At 38.4% G+C, this 24,156-nt stretch overlaps 1 protein-coding gene across 5 annotated transcripts; it reads left to right on the plus strand.

The window, feature by feature from the left end:
* Positions 1-3,175: 3,175 nt before the first annotated feature.
* On the plus strand, positions 3,176-23,144 carry LOC129746840 (GMP synthase [glutamine-hydrolyzing]). 5 transcript variants are annotated; one of them, XM_055740732.1, is made up of 13 exons: positions 3,176-3,272; positions 3,329-3,496; positions 19,344-19,457; positions 19,538-19,724; positions 19,783-19,900; positions 20,137-20,293; positions 20,370-20,513; positions 20,584-20,680; positions 20,744-21,303; positions 21,372-21,543; positions 21,605-21,834; positions 21,912-22,103; positions 22,170-23,144. In XM_055740732.1, the coding sequence occupies exons 3-13, from the start codon at positions 19,362-19,364 to the stop codon at positions 22,269-22,271; spliced, it is 2,055 nt and encodes a 684-aa protein (XP_055596707.1). In that variant the 5' UTR covers positions 3,176-3,272; positions 3,329-3,496; positions 19,344-19,361; the 3' UTR covers positions 22,272-23,144. The 5 variants fall into 5 exon arrangements, with proteins under 5 accessions (XP_055596707.1, XP_055596706.1, XP_055596708.1 ...); XM_055740731.1 differs by having other exon boundaries at positions 3,204-3,496; XM_055740733.1 differs by lacking the exons at positions 3,176-3,272; positions 3,329-3,496 and adding an exon at positions 17,821-18,021.
* The last annotated feature ends 1,012 nt before the right edge of the window (positions 23,145-24,156 follow it).

Genomic DNA, 24,156 nt, shown 5'->3' on the forward strand with positions numbered 1-24,156 from the left:
TAAATGAAAAAAGACGAACAGAAAATTTAAAAGTCCGGCTAAAATAGCCATGAAGTCGACGGTGCGGATGGTGGCCGGGTGTAAGAACGACCGGAAAGTTTTTGGTTATTGCGTGCTCGTATGTTGATGTTTAAAGAAAAATGAATACAAATTCGAATATAGTCAAACGACAAATGGCCTAACTTTAACATTTATCATAGCTCTCCCACACGTATTCGGATCGGGATAATCCGATGTATAAAAAATAGGCAATAGGCGCGCATCTTAATTTATTTTTTTTTTTAATCTTAGAATTATAAAAAAATCATATAAATATGGAAGTCTGAATTATGTTTTAAATTATTACAATTTTCTTCCAACTTCAAGAGGATTGGGACTTCTTCCACTCTAGCCGGAATTTTTAGTTTAGAATATTTACTGATTGATTTGTTTAGTTTCATCTTAGACGAATCATTTCATACAACGACAGGAATATGAAAAAAAAGCTGGATTATCACTCCGACTTTTCTTTATCCATGTTGAAAACGCCTTTTTGAATTGTATTGAAGTGTAATATTGCTAATTTAATAAATTCATGACATTGCTTAAGAATTTTTTATTGGAAAAGTCTGCTACCGAGCATGCTTAGAAAATAAAGCAATTGCTAGGAGATTTGTCGAGCGATTACTTCAGATTTGGGCTTTATTCATAACAAATTAGCTTGTTCTAAAAGTAAAAGCTCCTGACAGAGAAAACAGCTGTCAAAAAAAACTTTATTCATATCAACCGAAGCAATTGCTTTAAGCGACTGCTCGACTGCTCGATTTAGTTTAGCAAAAGCAATTGCTAGGTTTTTTTCATATCACCTATTTAGTGGTATGAATAAGGTTTAGCAATTGCTTCGGTAGCTTTTACTTAGCTCGAAATCAATCAAAGCAAAAGTCCAAAGCATTTGCTTAGTTTGGTATGAATAAACATTTGCTTAGCGGATTTGTACTAAAGTCTTAGAACATAGCTTTTGCTTCGAAAAATAGAGCTATCCAACCAGCAGAATCTGAAGTTTTCTAAAGTAAAATGAAAGAAGACGATCAGAAAATTGAAAAGTACGACTAAAGTAGCCTTGAAGTCGACGAAGCGGGTGGTGCGTGTAAGAACGACCGGAATTTTTTGTTAATGCGTGCTCGTATGTTGATGTTTAAAGAAAAATGAATACATATTCGAGTATTGTCAAACAAAAAATGGCCTAACATTAATATTTATCATAAGCTCTCCCACCTGTATTTGGATCGGGATAATCCGATGTATAAAAAAATAGGCAATAGGCCCGCATTTTTATTTAGATTTTTTTTTAAATCTTAGGATTATAAAAAGTTATTAAAAATGAGAGATCTGTATAATGTTTTAAATTATTACAATTTATTTCTTACTTTGAGCCAATTGGGACTTCTTCCACTATAGCCGGATTTTTTTTTAATTTGAAATATTTACTAACTGATTTGTTTATTGTCATCTTAGACAAATGATTTTATACAACGACAGGAATATGAAAAAAGTTGGGTTATCACTTCGACTTTTCTTTATCCATGTTGAAAATACCTTTTTGAATTGTTTTGAAGTGAAATATTGCTAATTTGATAAGTTCATGACGTTATTGAAGAATTTTTTATTGGAAAAGTCTGCTACCGAGCATGCTTAGAAAATAAAGCAATTACTATGAGATTTGTCGAGCAATTGCTTCAGATTTGAGCTTTATTCATACCAAACTAGCTTGTTCTAAAAGTAAAAGCTCCTGACTGAGAAAACAGCTGTCAAAAAAAACTTTATTCATAACAACCGAAGCAATTGCTTAAAGCGACTGCTCGACTGCTCGATTCAGTTTAGCAAAAGCAATTACTAAGTTTTTTTCATACCACCCATTGTCTATGTATAGGTCTGTGAGCAGATTTACTGCGCGCAAATTATTTGCACGGGGGTCTAAATAGGTGCAATCTGCGCAGTTTGTTGAAGACGGCAACGGTGCGTATGAAAGTTGATTTTTTGATAGAAATAATTTCAAGTAACTGAACTCTGATGTTGGTCCTTTTTTCATATAGTCCCTTTCAAGTTTTAGCACATGATAGTTTATATAAAGAATGTGATGATGTTAGTGAGTGCGGAATTGTTACCTGTCAAATCAGATTCTCACGAAGCGCAAATCGCAATAAAGTTTACCCCCACTCCGCTTCCCTTCCTAAATCCTAACTCTTCCCCATTCAGTTTATATAATTGACCCTCGGTCTAATAAAACTTGTAAAAGTAAAAGGCCTTTAATAAAGATTCATTTGAATTAAAAAATTAAAAAATAAATCAGATTCTCTCAATAGTCTAAAAATTCATGCAATTGACAATAGTTTAATAAAACCAATATATCTCACTCTTCAAAAATCAAGACGACACATCGAGCAAGCCATCATGTGTAGAAAGTTCCAACTATCACGTATAAACTTCGACGATCTGAAATAGGAACTTTCGTCAGTAGATGGTGGTGACATGCGTGTCCTTGATGAGATGGATATGGAAAAGGCTGAGAGTGAGGTATATTTGTTTTACTATATTTGCTGACAGTGAGGTATATTTCTTGAGTCTTTATGAGCCACCTGACGTGTTTCCAGAAAATCGCTGTTGAAGTTTTGTAATCACTTTTTAATTCCACTATTTAAAATTTTGCTCAGAATTGTCTTTAAAATCGGTATGCGATATGAAAATAGATGAGAATTAGACAGTGTATTCGATTCAGGAATACATTTACGAGTTCGTTAATTGATTTTTTCTATCAAAGTGATTTTTTCTATCGATGCTGACATTCATAAATTGAACAAACTGTATGCAAAAGCATTGGAAGGTGATTTTATAAGAACGCCATTCTGGTTCGAAGAACTAAATTTAAAAAAAAAAATACAGTATCTACGACATATGGGTTCTCAAGCAAAAGTCATAAAATGGCATAACGCGGAATACGTATACAAATATGGATTTTTTTATCCATAAATTGTTAATCAAGTTTCAGCGTGTAGCCTATTACGAAAATTATCCGAAAGATTTTTTCCGTGCATGAGTAACTGATCTAGATCAATTTCCAAGATGATGCGCTTCTTTTTTTCTTCTTTTAATTATTGTACCATCTCGCTCACTCCACCATGTACTATACGTGTGCGGTGCGACGCGAATGGCGTTTTTCTTCGCTCGTGTTTTTGTGATCCTTCGCTGACAAATTTTTGGTGTGCGGTTTCTCGTGAGTCGGGTTCGACTGAGCGGTAGATTAAAAATTAAAGGTTTTGAGCATTTAGTGAAATTTCCTGATTATTTACAGTTTGTGGAATATAATAGTAAGTTTGGTGGACATTTCTCTGTGAAAACTAAAAGTTTGTTCCCGAAATCTGTCGTTTCGGAAGGGTGGTGAACACGGTCACAAAGAAAAGGTATTTCGACGAGGTTATTTCGTTTCGCGTTTCGGAAGTTCAATAACTGGTTTAACTCGGTAGGTGTTTTTCAAATATCCATTATTTTTACTTTTTAATAAACTAGAAGAAAAGTACATTTGCCTATTTATGTTCTGCTAATTTTGTGTAATAATGAAACATACAATTCGGATCCATATTTGCTTCTCATTATCATGGTAGAAAAAAAGCAGGGCTGTACTGCTCTTTTTCAGTTGAATGCGAGCGCTGTTATTCGGGGGCAAAGCAACGATGCAATAATGACTTGTTCAATCGATGCATTGATTTTATCAGAACCCTTATAAAAATTGAAATTAGGAACATTTAATTGAGTGGCTAACATCTTTTTTACAGAAGAGGCCCATAGCATTTGAAATAATGTGTAATTTTGAACCGACGTCAAAAAAAAATCCTATGTGCCCTATAACGGGTACAAGGACTTAACATGAAAAAAGAGTTATAATCCAGTCTTTTCCTATAACGGATCAAAATTACACTATAGCTTCGTTCAATGGTAAGGTAAAAATCGGTTTTAACTGGTTTCTGTCAACTGGTAGATGTTCAACGAGCCAATGTTTTGGTCGAAACTAGGCAGGTCGTTGTTAAATGAAGCAAGTTGAAATTAGTCGGCAGCAGGATTCGTCTGACCTTCTAGAAGAAATCAGTCGAAGTCAATTGCAAAGAGACAGGTGATCAACAATCCATTTCTACTTGTTTCGACCCGTTTCGACTAGACTTCAGCTTCGTTCAACGGTTGGTTAAAATCGGTTTCAACTGGTTTCTGTCAACTGGTAGATGTTCAACGAGCCAATGTTTTGGTCGAAACAGGTCTGGTCGTTGTTCAATGGAGCAAGTTGAAACCAGGCTTGTAAGTGGTCACCATCGTTTGATTTTTTTCGGAGACATCCACAACACATCGTTCGTGACAATCATGGAGAGCGCAATCGTTTGATCGGAGAGCAAAAAAATGTCAAATGAAATTTTGATCTTTGTTGTGGTTAGTCGTTTGACTTTCATCCCTCTTGCGTAAATAATCATTCCACATTGTTCGACCAACACATCCAAACATCACCCGGCGCTGCAGAGTGGCGAATTTTTTTTCAACAGGAGGGAGTGAATAGAAAAGATTGCATTTGCTTATTGAGTCTGTAAGTTCTGCTGCGTGAAAGAGATAGGCGATTATGGTCGTTTGACCATCAAAAGCTTCGTTCAACCGTTGGTAAAAATCGGTTTCAACTGGTATCGGTCAAGTGATAGATGTTCAACGAGCCAATGTTTTGGTCGAAACAAGTTGGGTCGTTGTTCAATGGAGCAAGTGGAAACTAGTCGAAACCAATCCAGCTCGGCAGCAGGATTCGTTTCGACCTGGTAGAAATCGGTCGAAGTCAATCGGAAAGAGACAGATGATCAACTGTCAATCCATTTCTACTTGTTTCGACCCGTTTCAACCAAAGTCCATTGAGCAGACTAAAATTATCGCTCTCGTGTACCAAGACACGAAATTTCGTTCGACAATCACACAAAGAAGAATGAATGTCGTTTCGTTTGATGGTTGTCGACTGTTCGGCAAGTGTTTGGTCGCATTCGTTTGATGGCACGAACAATGAAACTGATAAAAGCAGGCTGTGCGACTGTCAGAGAAAATGTCGGTGGTTTACAAGTCTGGAAACTAGTTGAAACCAAGCCAGCTCGGCAGCAGGATTAGTTTCGACCTGGTAGACATCGGTCGAACTCAATTAGAAAGAGACAGATGATCAAATGTCAATCTATATGTCTGTTCAATCAACTCTAGTCGAAACGGGTCGAAACAAGTAGAAATGGATTGACAGTTGATCACCTGTCTCTTTCCAATTGACTTCGACCGATTTCTACCAAGTCGAAACTAATCCTGCTGCCGAGCTGGATTGGTTTCGACTAGTTTCAACTCGCTCCATTGAACAACGACCTGACTTGTTTCGACCAAAACATTGGCTCGTTGAACATCTATCAGTTGACAGAAACCAGTTGAAACCGATTTTTACTAACGATTGAACGAAGCTTATTTCTACTTGTTTCGACCCGTTTCGACTAGGTTTCATTGAACGGACTATTCATTGAACAGACTTTATAAGGAGTAGCGCCAAAAGTTTGTATTATACATTTAAAAGTGTGTGGGTGAGTGTAGCGAACATACACAGTAGACGAAAATTACTGAGTTCGGCTATTTTTTTACCGAAATCCTTTCGGTTCGGTAATTTTTTCGGTAAAAAATAAACGAATATCGGTAAATCGATTCTTCATTTACCGATGTTCATGTATTTTTTACCGAACAAATTACCGAACAGTTTAACGATTTACACATGTTAGGACTTCGGTAAAAAAATTACCGAACTCGGTAATTTTCGTTTACTGTGTATACACACTCATTTGGTGCAACCCCTTATATTGTACGTTTGATCCGTTATCGAATAAGACTGGGTAAACTCCTTTTTTATGTAAAGTCCCTTTATCTTTTATCGGGTACAGGCTTTTTATTTGAGAGTGGGTCAAAATTACACATAATTCGAGAACCAATCAAGCAAATGGTACCAAACTTGACATGGGAGAGTATTTGGATACGAAAAATATTTCTATAATTATTTGAGACCCCTCCCTCTTTCTAGTAGAGAGATATAACGGGGGGAGGGGGCCTCTTATATTTTTGTTTGTCATAACTCAAAAACTATCTTATCAAATGGAATCAAATCTGGCATGAGAGGGTATTTGGGATGAGAAATCTAGCGTAACATTTCATAGGGGCGAAATTAGCAGTTAGCTCGAAACGAGAAAAACGCGTTTGAAATTTCGGAACATCAAAACAAATCCTGTTTAAAAAATCGACCAACAACAAAATAAAAAAATGTGCATTATATTCACTTATTTTTTGTTGGTTAACAACTTAATTCCTCAATTGATCGACCGTTTTTCTTTTGGTTTTGAAGTTTTGCCCCAGGGATGCCAGTGAGGATAAAAAATCTTGGCAATTTAGAAAAAATAGTCTGTGTATGTCTGTGCCCAAGAAAAGGAAAGGAAAAATATTTGTAATATTGATTTTTGCTTATAACAGACACCGATGATCCACAATATATTTCCACCTGAATAGTTTTACCCTCAATCTTAACATTTACCAAACAAGGACCATTCACTTTATCTTTAGACGTCACATTCATACACTGAATGTCACCTGTATCAGAATCCGATCTAGCAGCTCTCAAGTGATTCAGCATTTCGCTCAGGTGTTCATCTATGGTCAGCCCCGAACTTCTCGGTTCTTCCACAGCATCAGCCAACTTCACCGCATCTCTTTTCCGGTGTTTGAGTTCAAAACATTTATCAACCAAATGGCCCTTGCGATTGCAATAATTGCAGGTGATGCGGTCGTAGTCAGGTCTACGCTGTCCTGGATAGTGTTTTTTTTCCTTCGAATCATCATAACTGCCCCGTTTGTAATTGTAACCAAAACTGCGTACATTTTTCGAACGATAAGGTTCACGTCCCGTTGGCCTTGAACCCAGTCGACTTTTAACAGGACCACGCATTGATCCAACAACGCCAACAGCTGCAGTTTGAGCCTGACTATGCTTCATTACCTTTGTGTGTTTCCTGGCTAACTCATAGCCCGCATTTATCTTTTCAACCACACTAAAGCGTCAAAGTGGGTTCTTTAATCAACAGTTGTTTTAACGGTATATCGGTGACACCAAATCAAAGACGGCCACGAATCGTCTCGTCTTTTCCCTCAAAGTTGCAGAATTCTGCCATCAATTTTAATGATAATAAATAGTCTTCGGCTGATTCCCCTGGCTCCTAGAAACGTCCACTGAAGGCTCAACGCTGAGAAACCTCATCGTCTACCTTATCAATGCAGCCACTATCTGGCTAAAAGATGCCTCTGTCAGCTTGCCAGGACCAGGGAATAACAGCTTCAACTCCGTAAATATAAAAGGCCCAGCCAAGATGATGAAATGTGCTTTCTTATCGTCTTCCGATATTTTGTTCACTAGATAGCAATACCCGAGACGTTCAACCCAGTCGGAAAAGGACGTCCCTCTTCTGTAGGGTTCGATTGAAGTAGCTAAGTTTGAATTAGCCGCTGATTCTGCCATTATGCGCTGATGGTTGTTTCCGGCACTAATTTTTAATTTCCAAACAAGAGAAAAGTAAAATTAAAACAGCTTACCTTCCAGATCCAGCGCGCATGCAATATAAAAAAAACTTGCCACAATTTTCTCAGCACCAACAGCGAGTTCACTCCTAATGCATCGACAGCCACTCAGCACGAGAGGCAGTTGCGGAATAGAAGAAACTTTTATGTTAAGATCCCAGATGAACCCTTCAGAATTTGAGGCTGTTGAGATTTGTCCAATCGAAGCAATCGATGGAACAAATAACAACATACACATAATAAATAAACAATCTAATATGTAACCATAGGGATGGTTTTCCTAAAAATAGGATGTTAGGATAGAAAATAAAGTATTCCAGTTTCTACCCTTTAAGTAGTAAAGTCTCTCCTTTCCACTGCCCAAGTGCTGCCTCAACAGGTTATGGGCCCAGCACTAGTGGAAAGGAGAAGAAGAGTGGAATCGGTGGTGGTATCCAGCCAGGAGGAAACCAATGGAAGAGCAAGCCAGCGCCGGGAATCCAGAGGAACGTCGTCGAGCCAGAACCGTGTGAGGTTGTCGGACCAGGAGCCTGGTAGGTCATCGGACCGGTCGACAAGCCAAGAGACACGGGAGGGAGGTCGTCGGACAGGTGCTTTGGAAGATCGTTTGGCAGGTGCCATTGGAAGCGGACCGGAATCACTTGTGGGTCGTCGTGCCGGAAGCCATGGAAGGTTGGCGGGCCGGAACCGTGGAAGGTCGTCAAGTTGAAAGCCAGGTGGTGATCATCGGATCTGGAACCTCTGGAGAACTTACGAGCCGAGAAACACGGGAGGTCGTCAAGCCGGTGCCATGGAAGGGCGTCGGACCGGAACGCCAAGTGGAGGTCGTTGGGCTGGAGCCACTGGGAGGCATCAGGTCTCAGGAGGAGCGTCGAGGCGGAGAGTTTCGTTTGGGCCGTGCGAGCCGTGAGAAACGGCATCGGTGGCAAGAAGGGTGTCGGGCCAGACGGAAGGTTGTCATCAAGCGAACCGAAGGATGATAGTCGAACGAAACCGGAAGAAGGGTCGTTGAAGTGAAAGCGACTGTTAAGGATGGTTCGGTACGTTGCTGAGTTTTGAACAGCGTGTGTTGAGGAGGAGTGTTGGCATTCGTCCTATCACGGCGAATGTAAACAACACACGCAGTTGCAATTAGACGCTAAGAGTTTTACATGTTACGCATAATAAAGTCATTCCAGTTTTGACATTCAAACAGTGCGTTTGTGTTTCGTTTCTCTCCTTTCCACTCCGAAAGTGCTCCCTGTCTAACAGGTTATGGGCCCAGCACTAGTGGAAAGGAAGAGAAGAAGCGGAATCAACAGAGGACAGTCATCCAGCCAGGAAGCCGATGGAAGGACAACGAGCCGAAGCCAAGGAAAGTCAACGAGCTGGGAACCGTAGAAGGTTGTAGGACCAGAAGCCATCTGGAAGGTCGTCGGACCGGGAAGCCAGGTGGAGGTCGACAAGCCAGGGAAACGGTGGTCGTTGGACAGGTGCCAAGGAAGGTCGTTGGGCCTAATCCATTGCGAGCTGACCGGAATCCATAGGAAGGTCGGCGAGCCAGAGGAAGGTCGTCGTGCCATTGGTGAGGCGTCGCGCCAATAGAAGAGCGTCGAGCTGGAACCAAGGTCGTCGGACCGGAGCCACTGGGAGGTAGTCGGACCGGTGCCATGGAAGGTCGTAGGGCTGGGACCACGAATGCGGTCGTCGAACCGGAGGCCATGGAAGGTTGGCGAACCGTTATCATGGAACGTGGTCAAGTCAGGATCCAGGTGGTGGTCGTTGAACCAGGAGTCACTGGTGGATTTGCGAGCGGGGTACCACGGAAGGTCGCCAAGCCGGTGCCATGGAAGGTAATCGGACCGGAAAGCCAAGTGGAGGTCGTCGGGCTGGAACCACTGGAGGCGCAGGGCTCAGGAAAGGTGTCGAGGCGAAGGAGAAAGCTTCGAGCGCTGAGGAAGAGCGAGGAAGAGCGCTGAGACAAGAGCCATGGAAGGTCGTCGGGCCAGAGCCATTGGGAGGTCGTCGTGCCAGAGCCATTGGGAGGTCGTCGTGCCAGATCCCGGTGGAGGTCGTCGAACTGGAGCCATGGAAGGTCATCGCGTTGCAACAGAAGCGAGAGCATATTCCGGTGCGTGCATTGAAGAGTAGCATCCCCATCTTCAGGAGGGGCCGCCGGAGGCAGTTAAAAGACTGCGAATGTGTATGTTGAGGAGGAGTGTTGAGATTTGTCCTATCGAAGCAATCGATGGGACAAATAACAACATACACATAATAAATAAACAATCTAATATGTAACCATAGGGATGGTTTTCCTAAAAATAGGATGTTAGGATAGAAAATAAAGTATTCCAGTTTCTACCCTCAAGTAGTCAAGGTCTCTCCTTTCCACTGCCCAAAGTGCTGCATCAACAGAGGCACTCACTCTCAGTAGGTACTCGCTTTCGTTGTTCTGCGACGACAATACCTACTGTAATGGGAAAAGAAAAATTGAACAATTAAGTCTTCGTGCGATTTCACAATAAGACACTACGCGAAACTTGATCTTATTCTACTTGTCTAAAATAATGGAGAATCGATAATGCTTTCAATTCTTTCTTCCAAATAGTAATTTCTTACTTGCCGTTCGAAATTTTCGCGAGCGATATCTTTGGCTCTGGTCAATTTTGACTTCTGGCTCTGCGTATCACTTTTCACAGCTGATTTACCAAAAACTTTTGTCAATTTGGACTCAAAGCTTTACCGCGCCGTTTTGCCAATAAGCAAGAACTTTCACACATTCACGACACCGGAAAACACGAACCGCACGAACCGCAATTAAACTTTTTTTTCTCGTCGCCAGCTATCCGGATTAAATAAAACACAACCGTGTCGTTTTAGGTATCACAAGGCAATGCCAGCCAGCTTGCACCTGTTTATCTATTTTCATTCCTCGCTATATACTCTCTCATTTCACGGCAGTGTACCCAGTTGGACACAACAATATGAAGGAACAGTGACAGGTTCGTTCAGCGTTCTGTTGAATCTTTTCGATACGTTCGATTGAGTTATTGTAATGAATTAATTAAGCAAATATAACCAAATTTGGCATCTTGGTATTTGAGTACAAAAAAATATTTCTATCATTATTAAGTACTCACCCCTCCAATGGAGAGATAAAAAGGGGAAATGGGACTCTCTTACATGTTTTTGCATAACTCGCCTAGCCAACTAAACAAGCAAATAGAACCAAATCTGGCATGGTATGGAAATATTTCTATGATTATTTGGAACCATTCCTTTCTTGCAGTAGGAGCATAGGATTGATGATATAGGAATGAAGGAGTAGGGCTTCAATAATTTATTTTTTTTTTTTTGGGTATCCTGAGAATTTATTTAACAAATAGCCAAAATTTGACATAAGAAATTATTTTTATGTGATTCTTTGATTATTTGATGCTGTTACTTCAATCAATAGTGCAGATGAGTCTGATAGCATACAGTAAGGGTACGAACACAGTGAGCGCGAAGCGAACTGCGAAGCGAAATATTCATTCACCGGATGAATTTCGCAAGTTCATTTTTGAAGGCCGGCCACAGTGTACGCGAATTGCGAAGCGGTTCAACACTGAAAAAAAACCTTCTGTTTTGCAAAAATTAATCACAATCACAAAAATATTTGCAAATTAATTTGCAGAATCAAAACTGTGAGCGAGGGATACGTACCGTGCCAAAAAAAAAATAATCCGCGTTAATTCCGAAAAACCACGTTAACTTCGGAAAACCGCGGAAAAACCTTGCGCGTTCTAGGACCGCGGGGATTATGAAAAGGAATCTTAAGGTCATGAATTGCCTGGACTTAATGAGTACGTCGGAGAATAGATTTTTGACACCCAAATCCTGTATGACGGCTTCAGCCTAACACCAACATGCTTTAAATGACTGAAAATCGCATAAAACAAGCATAATGTGGATATTAGGTGAGAAGAATCAATTAGAAAAAGTCGAAATTTGCAGTCTGACGCTATGAAACGCCATTTCAAAATCCAATACGGCAGCTTTCGCTCAACTTTTAAATATTTTAAATGACTTAAAATCGCAAGAAAAAAATCTACCAAAACTATGACAAAAATATAACAAAATAATGAAAAAAAAATTACAATATAATAACAACAAATATTACGAAACGCTGACAAAACTTTGATAGAAATATGACAAAGGTGACACAAATATTACAATATGATAAAAATATACCAAATCTATGTTAAATTTGACATTAAAATGGCAAAGCCTTGACCAAATTTTAAAAAAATCTGACAAAAATTAATAAAGTTGACTAAATAATAACAAAAAATTAACAATAATTCCAAAACTCGAAATAAAAACTTTAACAAATACTTGACAACATTATGAAAAATATGAAAATTGAAATAATAATATGAAAAATATAATAACTAATCAAAATTTACAAATATGACAAAATTTTGCAATAAAATTACATAAATCTGGCGATACTATGAAAAAAATCTTACAAATGTAATAAATATATATGTAACAAAGCTATGAAAAAATATGATAAAAATTTAACAAAACAACGATAAGAAAACAAAATTATGACAAACAGTTGACAAAGGTTGTTATAGTACTGTAAGATTTTTGTCATTTTATTTCAATTTTTGTAATAATTTTGTCATGTTTTCATTTATCGTATTTTTGTCATAGTTCTGTCAGATTTTTTGTTCATTTGATTGTGAGTTTTGTTTTTTTTCGTTCGATTTTAGTCGTTTTAACATCTTCTCTTCATACTGAAAGCACTGACCATACTGACTGGACACTCGATTTCGTTTTCTGGATAAGTTTTCCAGAAAAAAAACAAAAAAAAAATCATTTTTCCAACAGTACGCAATGTCGATTCCAGAGTGCGCATGGATTGATTTGAAGAAATGCTACCCCAGTTAGTAAATGCCACCCAACTTTAAAAATAAAACACGCAATTTCTACGATAAAATCGGGCTAAACAGGACCATTTTTCCTACAGGGCATTTTTTGTCAAATTTTTCAGGTTCGCCACCTGCCGTCGGTATTGCGAACCTGCAAAATCTGACAACAAAAAATTAGACAGAAAATGGTTGAATTTTTGTTCTAAGAGTCAAGTCAGTGTGGTCAGTGCTGAAAGTCTTACCCAGTACAACTGCATTCGATGATTACTCTTGTATTTGAACTCACTGACATTGGCTTAGGAGGGAACTAACTTGCCAACTGAGTTACATTTTTAACATATTCAACATTATGTCATTTTTTTTTAATTTTGTGTTTATTTTTTGTCAGATTTTTGTGATTTTATTGTAAATTTGTTGTTATTATTTTGTCATTTTTGTAAATTTGTTGACAAATATTGGTCCTTATATTAGTTCTGTCAGGTCATATTGTCAAATTTTGATTATAATTTTGCCATACATTATTTTCCTCATTTGTCATAGTTTTGCTGCTATTTCTATGAATTTTTCCTCATATTTTTGTCTAATTTTTTAAAATTTGTCATATTTTTGGCATAATTATTTTACCACATTTGTCGTGTTTTATTCAAAGTTTTGTCATTTGTCTTTATTTTTTTTTGTCATATTTTTTAATTTTAGTAATAGTTATTCATATTTTCCCACAGTTTTGTTATATTTTTGTTAATATTACTTTAGTTTTATAACACTTGTCATATTTTTGTTTATTCATTTCATGCTTTTTTAAATTTTGTTAAATTTTTGTCAGTAATTTTTCATCTAATTTTTTATCCCTTTCACTCATTTCTTATATTGTGGATGGACCATACGATTTTCAGTTCTTTATTGCATTTTGAATTAAGCGGGAACCGCCATCTTTTATTTCAAAATGGCGTCGGACAGCCAAATTCGACTTCTACTTATTGAGTACTTTCATCCAATACCCATATTGTGGGAGTTTCATCTGCTTTTAGTCACTTCCAGCATTTTAAAGTTGAGTGGAAGGGGCCATATTGGATTTCAAGATGGCGTCGGATAACAAATTCCAACTTCTATCCGTTCAGCCCCTTCGCCCTATACACATATTGTGGGGCTTCCATGCCACCGGTCGTTTATTGCCAGTTAGAATTTGTTTCAATTGATAAAGACTGAAACCGCGTTTTTTTTTCGAAAATCCGCGCTAAAAAACCGTACATTTTTTATTACTAACACAGAACAGTAATTACCACAACAGATCAACACTGGTCGCTCTCCCCTACAAGAAAAAAAAAACCCGAATTTATTTCACCAGTGGAGGAAAGAAGGACAGGAGGGCTCCCTTACCAGTTTTTTTTTTGGTATAAATCGGGTACATCAAGGACCATATTTTAGAATATAGGTTTTTTGCCTATGAATAATTTGAGACCCTCTCTTTTCAGGGCGGAATTGGGTGAAAATGGGCAGGTTTTATTCATATTTTATTTGGCATAACTCGAAAACTCTTATCAAACAAATGGAGCCAAATGTGGCATGTAACATTTTTCAGATATTCGTAATATTTCAAAGGTATAGTCCGTGAGCCCTTCCAGCATCGGAAAGGGGAGAGGGTGGGGAATTTATATCAATTAATTAATTAAAGAACTTATGAAGCTTATAAAAACAAATTTAAGATAGTTCCTGAAAATTAGTTCATGTCATCTTTGTATTGCAATTCTAAACTTCAGCTGCATCTCTCATTCTTAGCGGTGACTTTTGATTTATGTTGTAATTTGATTTAAAATCAGGCTCACAAAACAATAAAGTTTGAATAAGTTTCAGAAAATTTCATAATTTCATTCACATTCGCACACTTCAGTGTGCTACCAATGTGCTTTCCTCGCGTTCCAAATGAATAATTAATATCTCTGCTGCCGCGAATTTCTATTTTCCACACCATCACCGTAGATCTGAGTTTATTCTAATGGAACCATTCGTATTAAATCTCTACATCTGTCACGCCACTGCACCCCATGGGGTACACTCTAAGCCTTTGTAACCCAAAACCAAGTTGAAATGCCGCAAAATCGGATGAAACTGGCTCCCGACGAAAATGAGTTTGAGGGGGTTTTCCCAAACTTGAGAATAAACGTCATTCTCGCAACTTAATTTTGGGGCATGTCATTCGGCAGGGATTTTTTTGGGATATTTTTATTTGGTGACCATTTTCAAAAGGGATTAAAAATACTACAGAAATGAGAATTTGTTTCTTTATTAAATAAAATTCATTTTATTACAAAAAAAACTTCGGCAGTAATATCGAAAGCATAAAGTAAGCCGAATAAGCCGAATCTGATTCGTTCCTGGTGCACATTAATAACGGCACTTATAAATAACGGTCAGAAATAACAAAATGCTACTTCCATGTTCTACGGAAATCTTCCGGAGATTGGCACCGTTGAAGAACAGCAACAGTCAACGCAATTTTGGGACCGTGAATGGCAAATCCGACTTTTGCCCCAGATCGCCATCCGCTTCTTCCGTGTTTTTAATGGTTTCTTCCTCCTTACTTTGCATCGCCGGAGCACAGGACATTCAAAGTAAAGGTTCCTGACGACCCATCCGACTCGGTTAGGTATGTGTCCCACATCCGAATCGTAAAGTATAGTGGCAGTTCTCGGGTTAGTAAATTGTTCATCCATCGTAACGAAAACTGCATATAGCCCACACCGTGGGTTTGCAGGTGCCGGTCCAGCGTTCCTGGTAGAAGAAGATGCAGATTGACAAGTGTGATCTAATTTTACCGATTTTTTTGGCTTTACCATCAATTTGCTGGATAAGTTCCTTCAGTTGGTTCACTTTTTCCTGGATACCAAGCTCGGCGAAGTTACTTTTGATACAAAACCGCCTGAAAAACTTCAAATTAGAATAAATAACGCGCGAGAACATATGCAATATTGCATTTAAATCTTCTCACCAAAATTTTTTTTTCGGTACATTCGACTGTCTCGTTGGAAAACAGAAACAACCTTTCTGAAAAACAAAGGGAAATTTTTTTGGGGTGGTCAGTTCCAGCTACGAACTTTGGTTTTGGTGCATTGACAACACCCCAAAATTAAGAAAGTATAATGAACTTGATTTTGCTGCCTTGGCAAAGTCAATTTTGGGTTGTTTTGATTCTGAGTGTATAGAATCCCAACAAAAACAACAATATCGGTATCAGAAAATCAGCAGATGGTAGAATGCACCAGCATGTACTTATTGCAATTCTGTAAGCTTCATGCTGACGATGCTGACGCATTATAGCTATTTCGAATCTGCGCTGCTGCCATCTAGGGTAGTACGATGTTCCGGGAGCAACATTCCGGGTGAACGATAAATTTTAGAAGACTTTACATTCCTTTGAGTAAAGGTTTCATAATTACAAAAATTATGAAAAAACACTTCTTTGGAAAATTGAAGTTTATTTTTACTCAAATTAGAATAAATTAGCCCGGTAGAGTGTCAATTCTATCTGACTGTTCCATTTAAAAAAAAACATCTGTGTGAACCAGTGTTTTTTGTTCGAGCATATATGGTCATGTGAGGTCCACCTGGCCGCTATAGCGAATTTAATAGACTTGCTTCGGGCCCGAGGAAAACCTCCCTGCACCCCAATAAGAGATGTACTAGCTGCGATAGACATTGATTATCTACATGTTCGAAATTTACCTTTTCCTAAAGCTATTCATCTTCATCTATGATTCTTTTTATTTTCATATTTCCTTATCTATTTCCTGTTCTCTTCAAAAATTGAAAAAATGATGATCTAGACCTAAGTAAACAATTGTAAACATACAAAACGAATTTGGCTCTTTAAGCCTCAAGGTATGAGCCGTTATTTTTTGTAGTAATACTTTAGACTGTTCCTGAAATTATTTCAAAATATTAAAAAAAAATTGTTTATTAAGTTATTTGTTTTATTTGGCACACTGTATCGTTATTTGATGAAAACCTTTAATCATAAGCCAGACTTCGCACTTTTCCTCGAACATGCTTCATAAGCTTCTGCACAGTTGCATTACCCACCATTTTCACCACTTTTGGTCAATCATTTTTAAACTTTCTGATGTCATCAGCTGGCTTTATGTTTTTTCGTAGCTTTGCTTTGGTCAAAGCCCAAAAAGTTTCAATTGGCCATGCCTTGGGGCAATTTGAGGGATTCATGTTCTTTTGACACAAAACAGACATTTTGACTTTTGTATCACCCTATAGTGTGTCTTTGGCGTAATGACATGATGCCAAATCGGACCAAAATATGACGGTTCCATCATGCTGCTCGATCATCGGCAATAAACGAAACGCTTTGTCGGTAGCAGGACTTACAGGACCAGATTTTCGACCACTTCTAGATTCATCTTCAAATGTATAATTATGATCAGAGGTATAATGTTCATCATATTTTTTATAGCTGTCCGTACCGCTCCGAAGCTCACATCCTCTTCTTTGGCCAATTTTCTCAATGAGATTCCACTCACAGTACACCACTTGTGTACGATACTTTTTCTCTCATCCGGAGTAAGACCACGCATTTTGAAATGTAATCTCTTTTTCTTCTTCTTTTATATTCGAAAATGTAATCTCAAACTTATACTGTATTTGTTTATGCCGAGTGTTGCACTGGTGCACCACTAGGTGCTGTCAAACTGTGTGATTATTCGGACGGTGTTGCACTGGTTTTGACCTGCATGGTATTGCACTGCCATCGGGGAGTAGTGCTCCGAAAATTTTGTCGGTGTTGCGAGAGAGCGTGTGGGTGAGTGAGGTAGCAATACACTGGCGACGATTTGTGTTTGTTTTTATCGGGTACGGTGGAACACTGAACGAGGGGAGAAAACAAATACGGTATAAATGTTATTTTGATGTTATCATGTACAGAAATGTGTAAACAAAAGAACGCGGCCAGTAGAATTCTATAAAAAAATATTCGATTAAAAGTGACCGTTAACATAGGTGGGCTTATAATTTCTGGAACAGTCTATAATTCAATTCTAAATACATACTCAATTCTACAATAAGTTTAAAACTTAATAGTCAGTCGAATCAATAGTCACCGGTATAGTAGCTGGTAGATAAGTGCTATATATTCGTTTTTCTTCGCATTGATTGTAATTATCTGGAGCACCCTGTAATATCGTGCTATTTCGGAAATGACCTGGCCATGCTTTTTACTACCAGACGGTGATATGTGAGAAGGATGACAGTTTGACGGTGCTGATGATGATATTGTTGCTCGTGGTGATGAATCCGAGAAGTTTATTTTTTTCGCAAATTTTGCACTTCAATTGACTGCATCTGCAGATTGCAAAGTTCGTATGTGCCAATAGTTTCAATTATTCTACGACTATCGGATTGAGCTGTATCGAGGAAAGGTGGCCTCGTGACAACCGGAGCAGTCGGTTCGACGAAAAGCATATACGTAATCGTGAGGTGAACTGTGAGCCAATCGGTTTCAGTTGTGTGCAAAAATTATGCGAATTTTATATATTAGTGGACAAAAGTTTTGAAAAACAACAATTTTTCCAATTGCCTATCAATTTATCAAGTGGATTCTTCGATTTTTCTACGAGCATCGACCGATAAAACGGCGGTCGGCCGGAGAGACCAAGAAGGATCGGGCTTAAGAAGCCAACTTTGGATGTTCTTGCGTGTTTTTTTTCGTGTAAATGGAAATTGTATTAGTCTAGTATGCTTGATTATGCTAATGCTTATATTGTTCTATGCTTCTTTCACGATTAGCAGCAGTAACTTTTCAAGATGTAAAGTCAAAACTAAACCATTTGGTAAAGTTTTTAAAAGGAAAAAGTCGTGTACGTCCAATGTTCAATTCACCATTAAATACCATCAAACACTAGAAGTTAATATGTAGTTCAATCCCCTTATTCTTGGTTTAAATATTTTTATGATCTAGGGGCACTGTTCATATTGACAAATTACAGGATAGTTGTATTTTTCAATACAAAATGTAGGGTCATTATTGCATCCAAATATCTTGCACCGGTACCACGTGTTTTGAACAGTAGAAGGAAAAAACACCCGCCAAAATTCTACCTTTCAAATCTTTGATGCTCAGCAAGCTTTGATTTGCTTTCCAGTCCACGTGAACTCTTGATGGTCGTTTCTAATGCCCGGCCCATGGTGATGGTGAAAACAACCCCGCCAAAGGGAAAAAATTGGTTCTGAAAAATGGGTGCCATGACTTTTGGTTTGTGGGAAAAAAACGAAAGTTCTATGGGAGGGTCCCTTATCCTTGGAGGGAGGGACTCAAAACTATTACTAAAACCTTACCATGGTCCAAACACATAACTGTACCAAATTTCAGGCTGATCGGTTAAGCTGTGTGGATTTGTATAAGGTGCATACAAACAAACATATATAGTCCAACTCATCTTTATATATTAGAAGAGAAGATATTATTTGGATAAGCAAAAGTTCCGATTTACACAGAAACTCAAATTAGAAAATCATTTATTGAAATATTTCCGGTGTCCCTGGCATCGTGTTTTTTAATGTTTGTCGTTATCTGTTGCTAGTTCTGTTCGTATTTTCGATTCGTAGGTTGAAAGTAAACGCGGGTAGCAATATGAGCAAGTGGCATGTTGATACTGGTTGATAAGAATGAACATTTTTCAGTGAAAATGAATATACTCAATGCAGTTTTAGGTTTTAATTGCAAATCTTCTGCTGACACAACCGATTGATCCTTTCAACTGAACCGCTGAAGCTTATATGTGAACTGCTGTTTTTTTTATTTTCCAGTGCTGTAACGATCAAGAAATGAGCACGCTCAACAAGCCCGTGGTCACGACCGAGAACGGTGGAATCCACAGCGAACGCGTGGTTATCCTAGACGCCGGAGCACAGTATGGCAAGGTAAGATAAAAATAATTTAGAATAATGGTGCTGAAATTCAATTCCAAACCCGATTAATTTGTTTATTTTATTTAAATCAGGTGATTGATAGAAAAGTACGAGAGTTGCAAATCAAATCGGAAATTTTGCCTCTGGATACATCAGCTCAAAAAGTTAAAGAACAAGGCTTTCGAGCTATTATTATCTCCGGTGGCCCCAATTCCGTGTATGCGGACGATGCACCCCAGTATGATCCGGATATTTTCAAAATAGGTTTACCGATTTTAGGTTGGTTTCCAACACGTTATATTAGCTCGTTTGATTAATATGATTTTTTTTTTCATAGGAATTTGTTATGGTATGCAAATGATCAACAAGGAATTTGGAGGATCTGTGCATAAGAAAGATATTCGTGAAGATGGTGAACACAACGTTGAAGTTGAAACAACGTGTCCTTTATTTAGGTGAATATGCTCTATACTGACTCAGACCCAATTAAGGAGGAACAAAGAAAGGGATAACGTTTTTCAGTGCACTGTTGTTCCTGATACAATCCTCCAAAAGAAAAAAATCAAACACCATGAACATCTTCCAACACTTGAAGTTTTTGTTTGGGAGCTACACATAGTGTTACATTGAAAATTTTCACACCATGAATTATAGTTATTAATTTGTTTGTCTTCTATTTTTTCAATTACAGTCGTCTTACACAAGTGCAGACAGTGTTGCTAACGCATGGTGATAGTATCGATCGGGTAGGCCCCAAACTAAAAGTTTGTGCCTATTCCTCGAACAAAATAGTAGCTGGTATTTACAATGAACAGATGCGAATCTATGGCGTCCAGTTCCATCCAGAGGTAAGTTGATGAATTTATCATTCAAATTCGTATTCAAATTCGAATTTTGGCTCAAACCTTTTTTTTTTCAATTAAGGTGGACCTAACTGTAAATGGTAAACAAATTCTATCAAATTTTCTGTTCGACATTTGTGGTCTGACAGCTGGCTTTACTATCACTAGCCGGAAAGAAGAGTGCATAAATTATATCAAAGAAAAGGCAGGCTCCAGTAAAGTGCTGGTAAGTTTGTTGGAACAAACAATGCAATTGTGAACACATTATTATGATTTTTTTATCCATATAATTTTAGATGCTGGTGAGTGGAGGTGTGGACTCTACAGTTTGTGCTGCTTTGCTACGCACTGCCTTAAAACCTGAACAAGTATATGCTGTCCATATAGATAATGGTAAGTGGGTTGTTTATGGGTATCACACTTATGCATATCGATTTACATTAATACTTTCTACAGGTTTTATGCGTAAGAATGAGAGCACGGCAGTAGAAAAATCTCTTCGGGAACTCGGTTGCGAATTGGTGGTAAAAGATGCCTACTACAAGTTCTCCAGAGGTGTAACTACCATAAAAGTACCCGGATCGTTATATAACCAGGACACCCCAATGCTCTGTCAAACAATTAGCCCAGAAGACAAACGTAAAATTATCGGTGACGTTTTTGTCAAAGTTTCAACTGAAGTGCTCAAGGAACTGAACCTTAATCCGGATGAAGTTTACCTAGCTCAAGGTACTCTTAGGCCAGATCTTATCGAATCTGCTTCATCGTTGGTAAGTTCCAAGGCCGACACTATCAAAACCCACCACAATGACACAGAACTGATTCGACAATTAAGAGATGCTGGAAGAGTTATTGAACCGTTGCAAGATTTCCATAAAGATGAAGTAAGGCAACTAGGCTATGAACTCGGTTTACCTGCTCATCTCGTAGAGCGGCATCCATTTCCAGGACCAGGTCTAGCAATTCGGGTTCTATGTGCAGAAGAGGCTTTCATGAAGGATTATTCGGAAACTCAAGTATGAGTGAAAACAGATATAATATAGGCTCTGAAATATTGACTTAATATGATATGTTCGTCTTTTAGGTTATTGCAAAGGTGATAGTAGATTACAAACGAAAACTGGAACAGAACCATGCATTGTTGAATCGAGTGTCAGGGACGACATCTAAAGAAGAACAGGACGAGCTGTGTCGCATTTCCAGTTGTATCAAACTAAACGCTACTCTTTTGCCAGTTCGAAGCGTAGGAGTGCAAGGTGAATGGATGTTACGTTCAAATAAAATCCTAAAAATATAACTTTGAATTGAATATTGCAGGTGACAAACGATCATATAACTATGCAGTAGGTCTGAGTAGCAACGATCAACCAAACTGGCAGGACATGATGTTCCTGGCCAAACTTATTCCCCGCATTCTCCACAATGTAAATCGGGTGTGTTATATTTTCGGGGAAGCAGTACGATATCCCGTTCAGGATATCACTCACACTCTGCTGACGCAAAACGTAGTTGCACAGATTCGACAAGCAGATCATATCGTTAACAGGGTAAAGATTCTCTATTGCAATGTCATCTATGCAGCAATAAGTAAACATTGTTTAATTTTTTTTGTTGTTATTTATAGATTCTTCTCGAACACGAATGCATGCGTAAGATATCGCAAATGCCTGTCATCCTGATACCGGTGCATTTTGATCGGGATCCCGCACCCAAGACTCCATCCTGCCAACGATCGATTGTACTGAGACCATTTGTGACCAATGATTTCATGACCGGTGTTCCTGCTGTTCCCGGCACTGACCGGTTGCCTCTACCGGTATATCAAAAAATACTAATTTTTGTTCTGAGCTTCATGTTATAACATTTTTTCATCGTTCTCCAGGTCCTGCACAAAATGGTTGACGAATTAAGCCAGATGAGTGGCATTTCACGAATTCTGTTGGATCTCACCTCGAAACCACCAGGCACGACCGAATGGGAATGATTACCCTGACCTCACCCAACCGCCCCCAACACCACACAGTAACAACAGACTCAGAAGCACGACGCCTCTTCCACAGCATATGCGTGCAACAACCTACACCACTTTCCTCCCTCCATTATCCTCTTCCTTTTCCACAGACAACGGCTGTAGTAGAACATCTTGCTGGTATCATAGTTGATCTTCTTTTACCACTAGGTCACTGAAGTGAAAAATCGACATAGAATTTTGTATAGCGAGACGATTGTAATATACAATGAACATTGTTAATCACCTGTATTTCATTGTATTAACTAAGCAGAGTTAATCTTGGTGTAGATGAATTATACTGAGGAGCGGTTAAGAATCGCTTAGTTATTAAAGATTTTGTAGCAGACAGGTGTTGAAAGATTGAATGCCCTGTAGCACGTTAGGAATATCTACTTATTAGTTCTGTATCACATAAAAAGCTCTCGCGCATGATGTAACTATCAGCAAAAATCTCTCGAGTATGTTTGTCAAGATTTTTGGAAATCAAAGTTCCGCACGAGCACGAACTGCTCAACCTATTGTCGGTGCGCTGTGTATCCTTCGAGGATAAGCCCACAAGATGGTTATAAAGAAATCAGAGCCATAGCATATTGGGCAAAAAAATTTAATGGTGAGATACGTAGTCACCAAAATCAAAGCAAAAATACTATTTAAAATTTTCTATTGTGAATAACATGTTTGCTTTAGACGTAAACTTTCTCGTAAAAAGTGGAACGAACAAACATGCAACATGAACAAGCGATTACAGCTTCAACAGTGCAACAGTGAAAACCATAAAGCAAACCAGTGGAGAGTTTATCCTGAACACGGAGCTGAATTTGATTTATAAGAAAAAAAACTAAACAAGTCTATCCTTGGAACGTGAATTAAAAATTTTCGTTTCAGATGGAACCATTTTTTTGCATAATAATTTGTTACATAAGTACTAAAACTACTAAATAGTTTGTTGTTATGTTGTATGTACTCTTCGCTATCATTTTCGTTTTGCTTCTCTTTTGTCCATTATCAGCCAGCGAGAACGAGACAAAAGATATGCTTAGTTTCTGAATGCGCCAGAAGGACTGTTGTCGAAAAAAAATGAATCAATATAAATCCTTTCCAAAGGATAGGAGTTGCAGGTCTGTAATGCGGAAATAAATACTTTTTTTATTTATATGTAATGTAAATGAAAGGGTAATTACAAAATTCGTCAAAATAAAAGATGCTAAATATCAAGAGAATGTTTTGATTTATTTTCGAAATCCGAATAACAAAGAATAGCTAGATTCTTTAGGCTTACTTCCCCGTTGTTTGCACATGTATTATGGAATTATGGAATTTCTACAGAAATGTACTTTTTTCCTTTTTTTGTGGCGTTTTAATAGCTCGGGGAGCTGACGCTGGAAATGAAAATTAGAGATAGTTTTTGGAGAAGATAATTTTAAAGTTTAGAGTAGGCAGCGTAGAATTGTAAGCGATCATGAGACGTTGGTTAGACAATCATGCACTTCATTATATCCATTCCGGCTGGATATGGATAGAAAGCAGTTCAAGATAATAAACCAACCCCTCCTGATACCAGTTGGAGGAAGGACAAGGGTGGGTTCGAGATTGGCCTCTACTTACTCCCCAAGCATCTCGTCGGCAACTATTATGGGATTCGAACCTAAAAGTTTTTCTTGCCGATACCGGGAAACGAACCCAGTACGCCTGGGTTACCAGACTCACGCCAGCCTATCCACTTGACCACATCAGCGCTATAAAACAACGATGCGGTTTCGGGAATCAAACCCATACCGTTGCGATTACCATCAAAGGATGCTAACCGCTCGACCACAGAAAAGCTGTTCGAGTTTCTACAGAAATGTACTTATAAAAA

The sequence above is a fragment of the Uranotaenia lowii genome, chromosome 2 (assembly GCF_029784155.1).
Source record: "Uranotaenia lowii strain MFRU-FL chromosome 2, ASM2978415v1, whole genome shotgun sequence".
In the NCBI taxonomy this organism is placed as follows: domain Eukaryota; kingdom Metazoa; phylum Arthropoda; class Insecta; order Diptera; family Culicidae; genus Uranotaenia; species Uranotaenia lowii.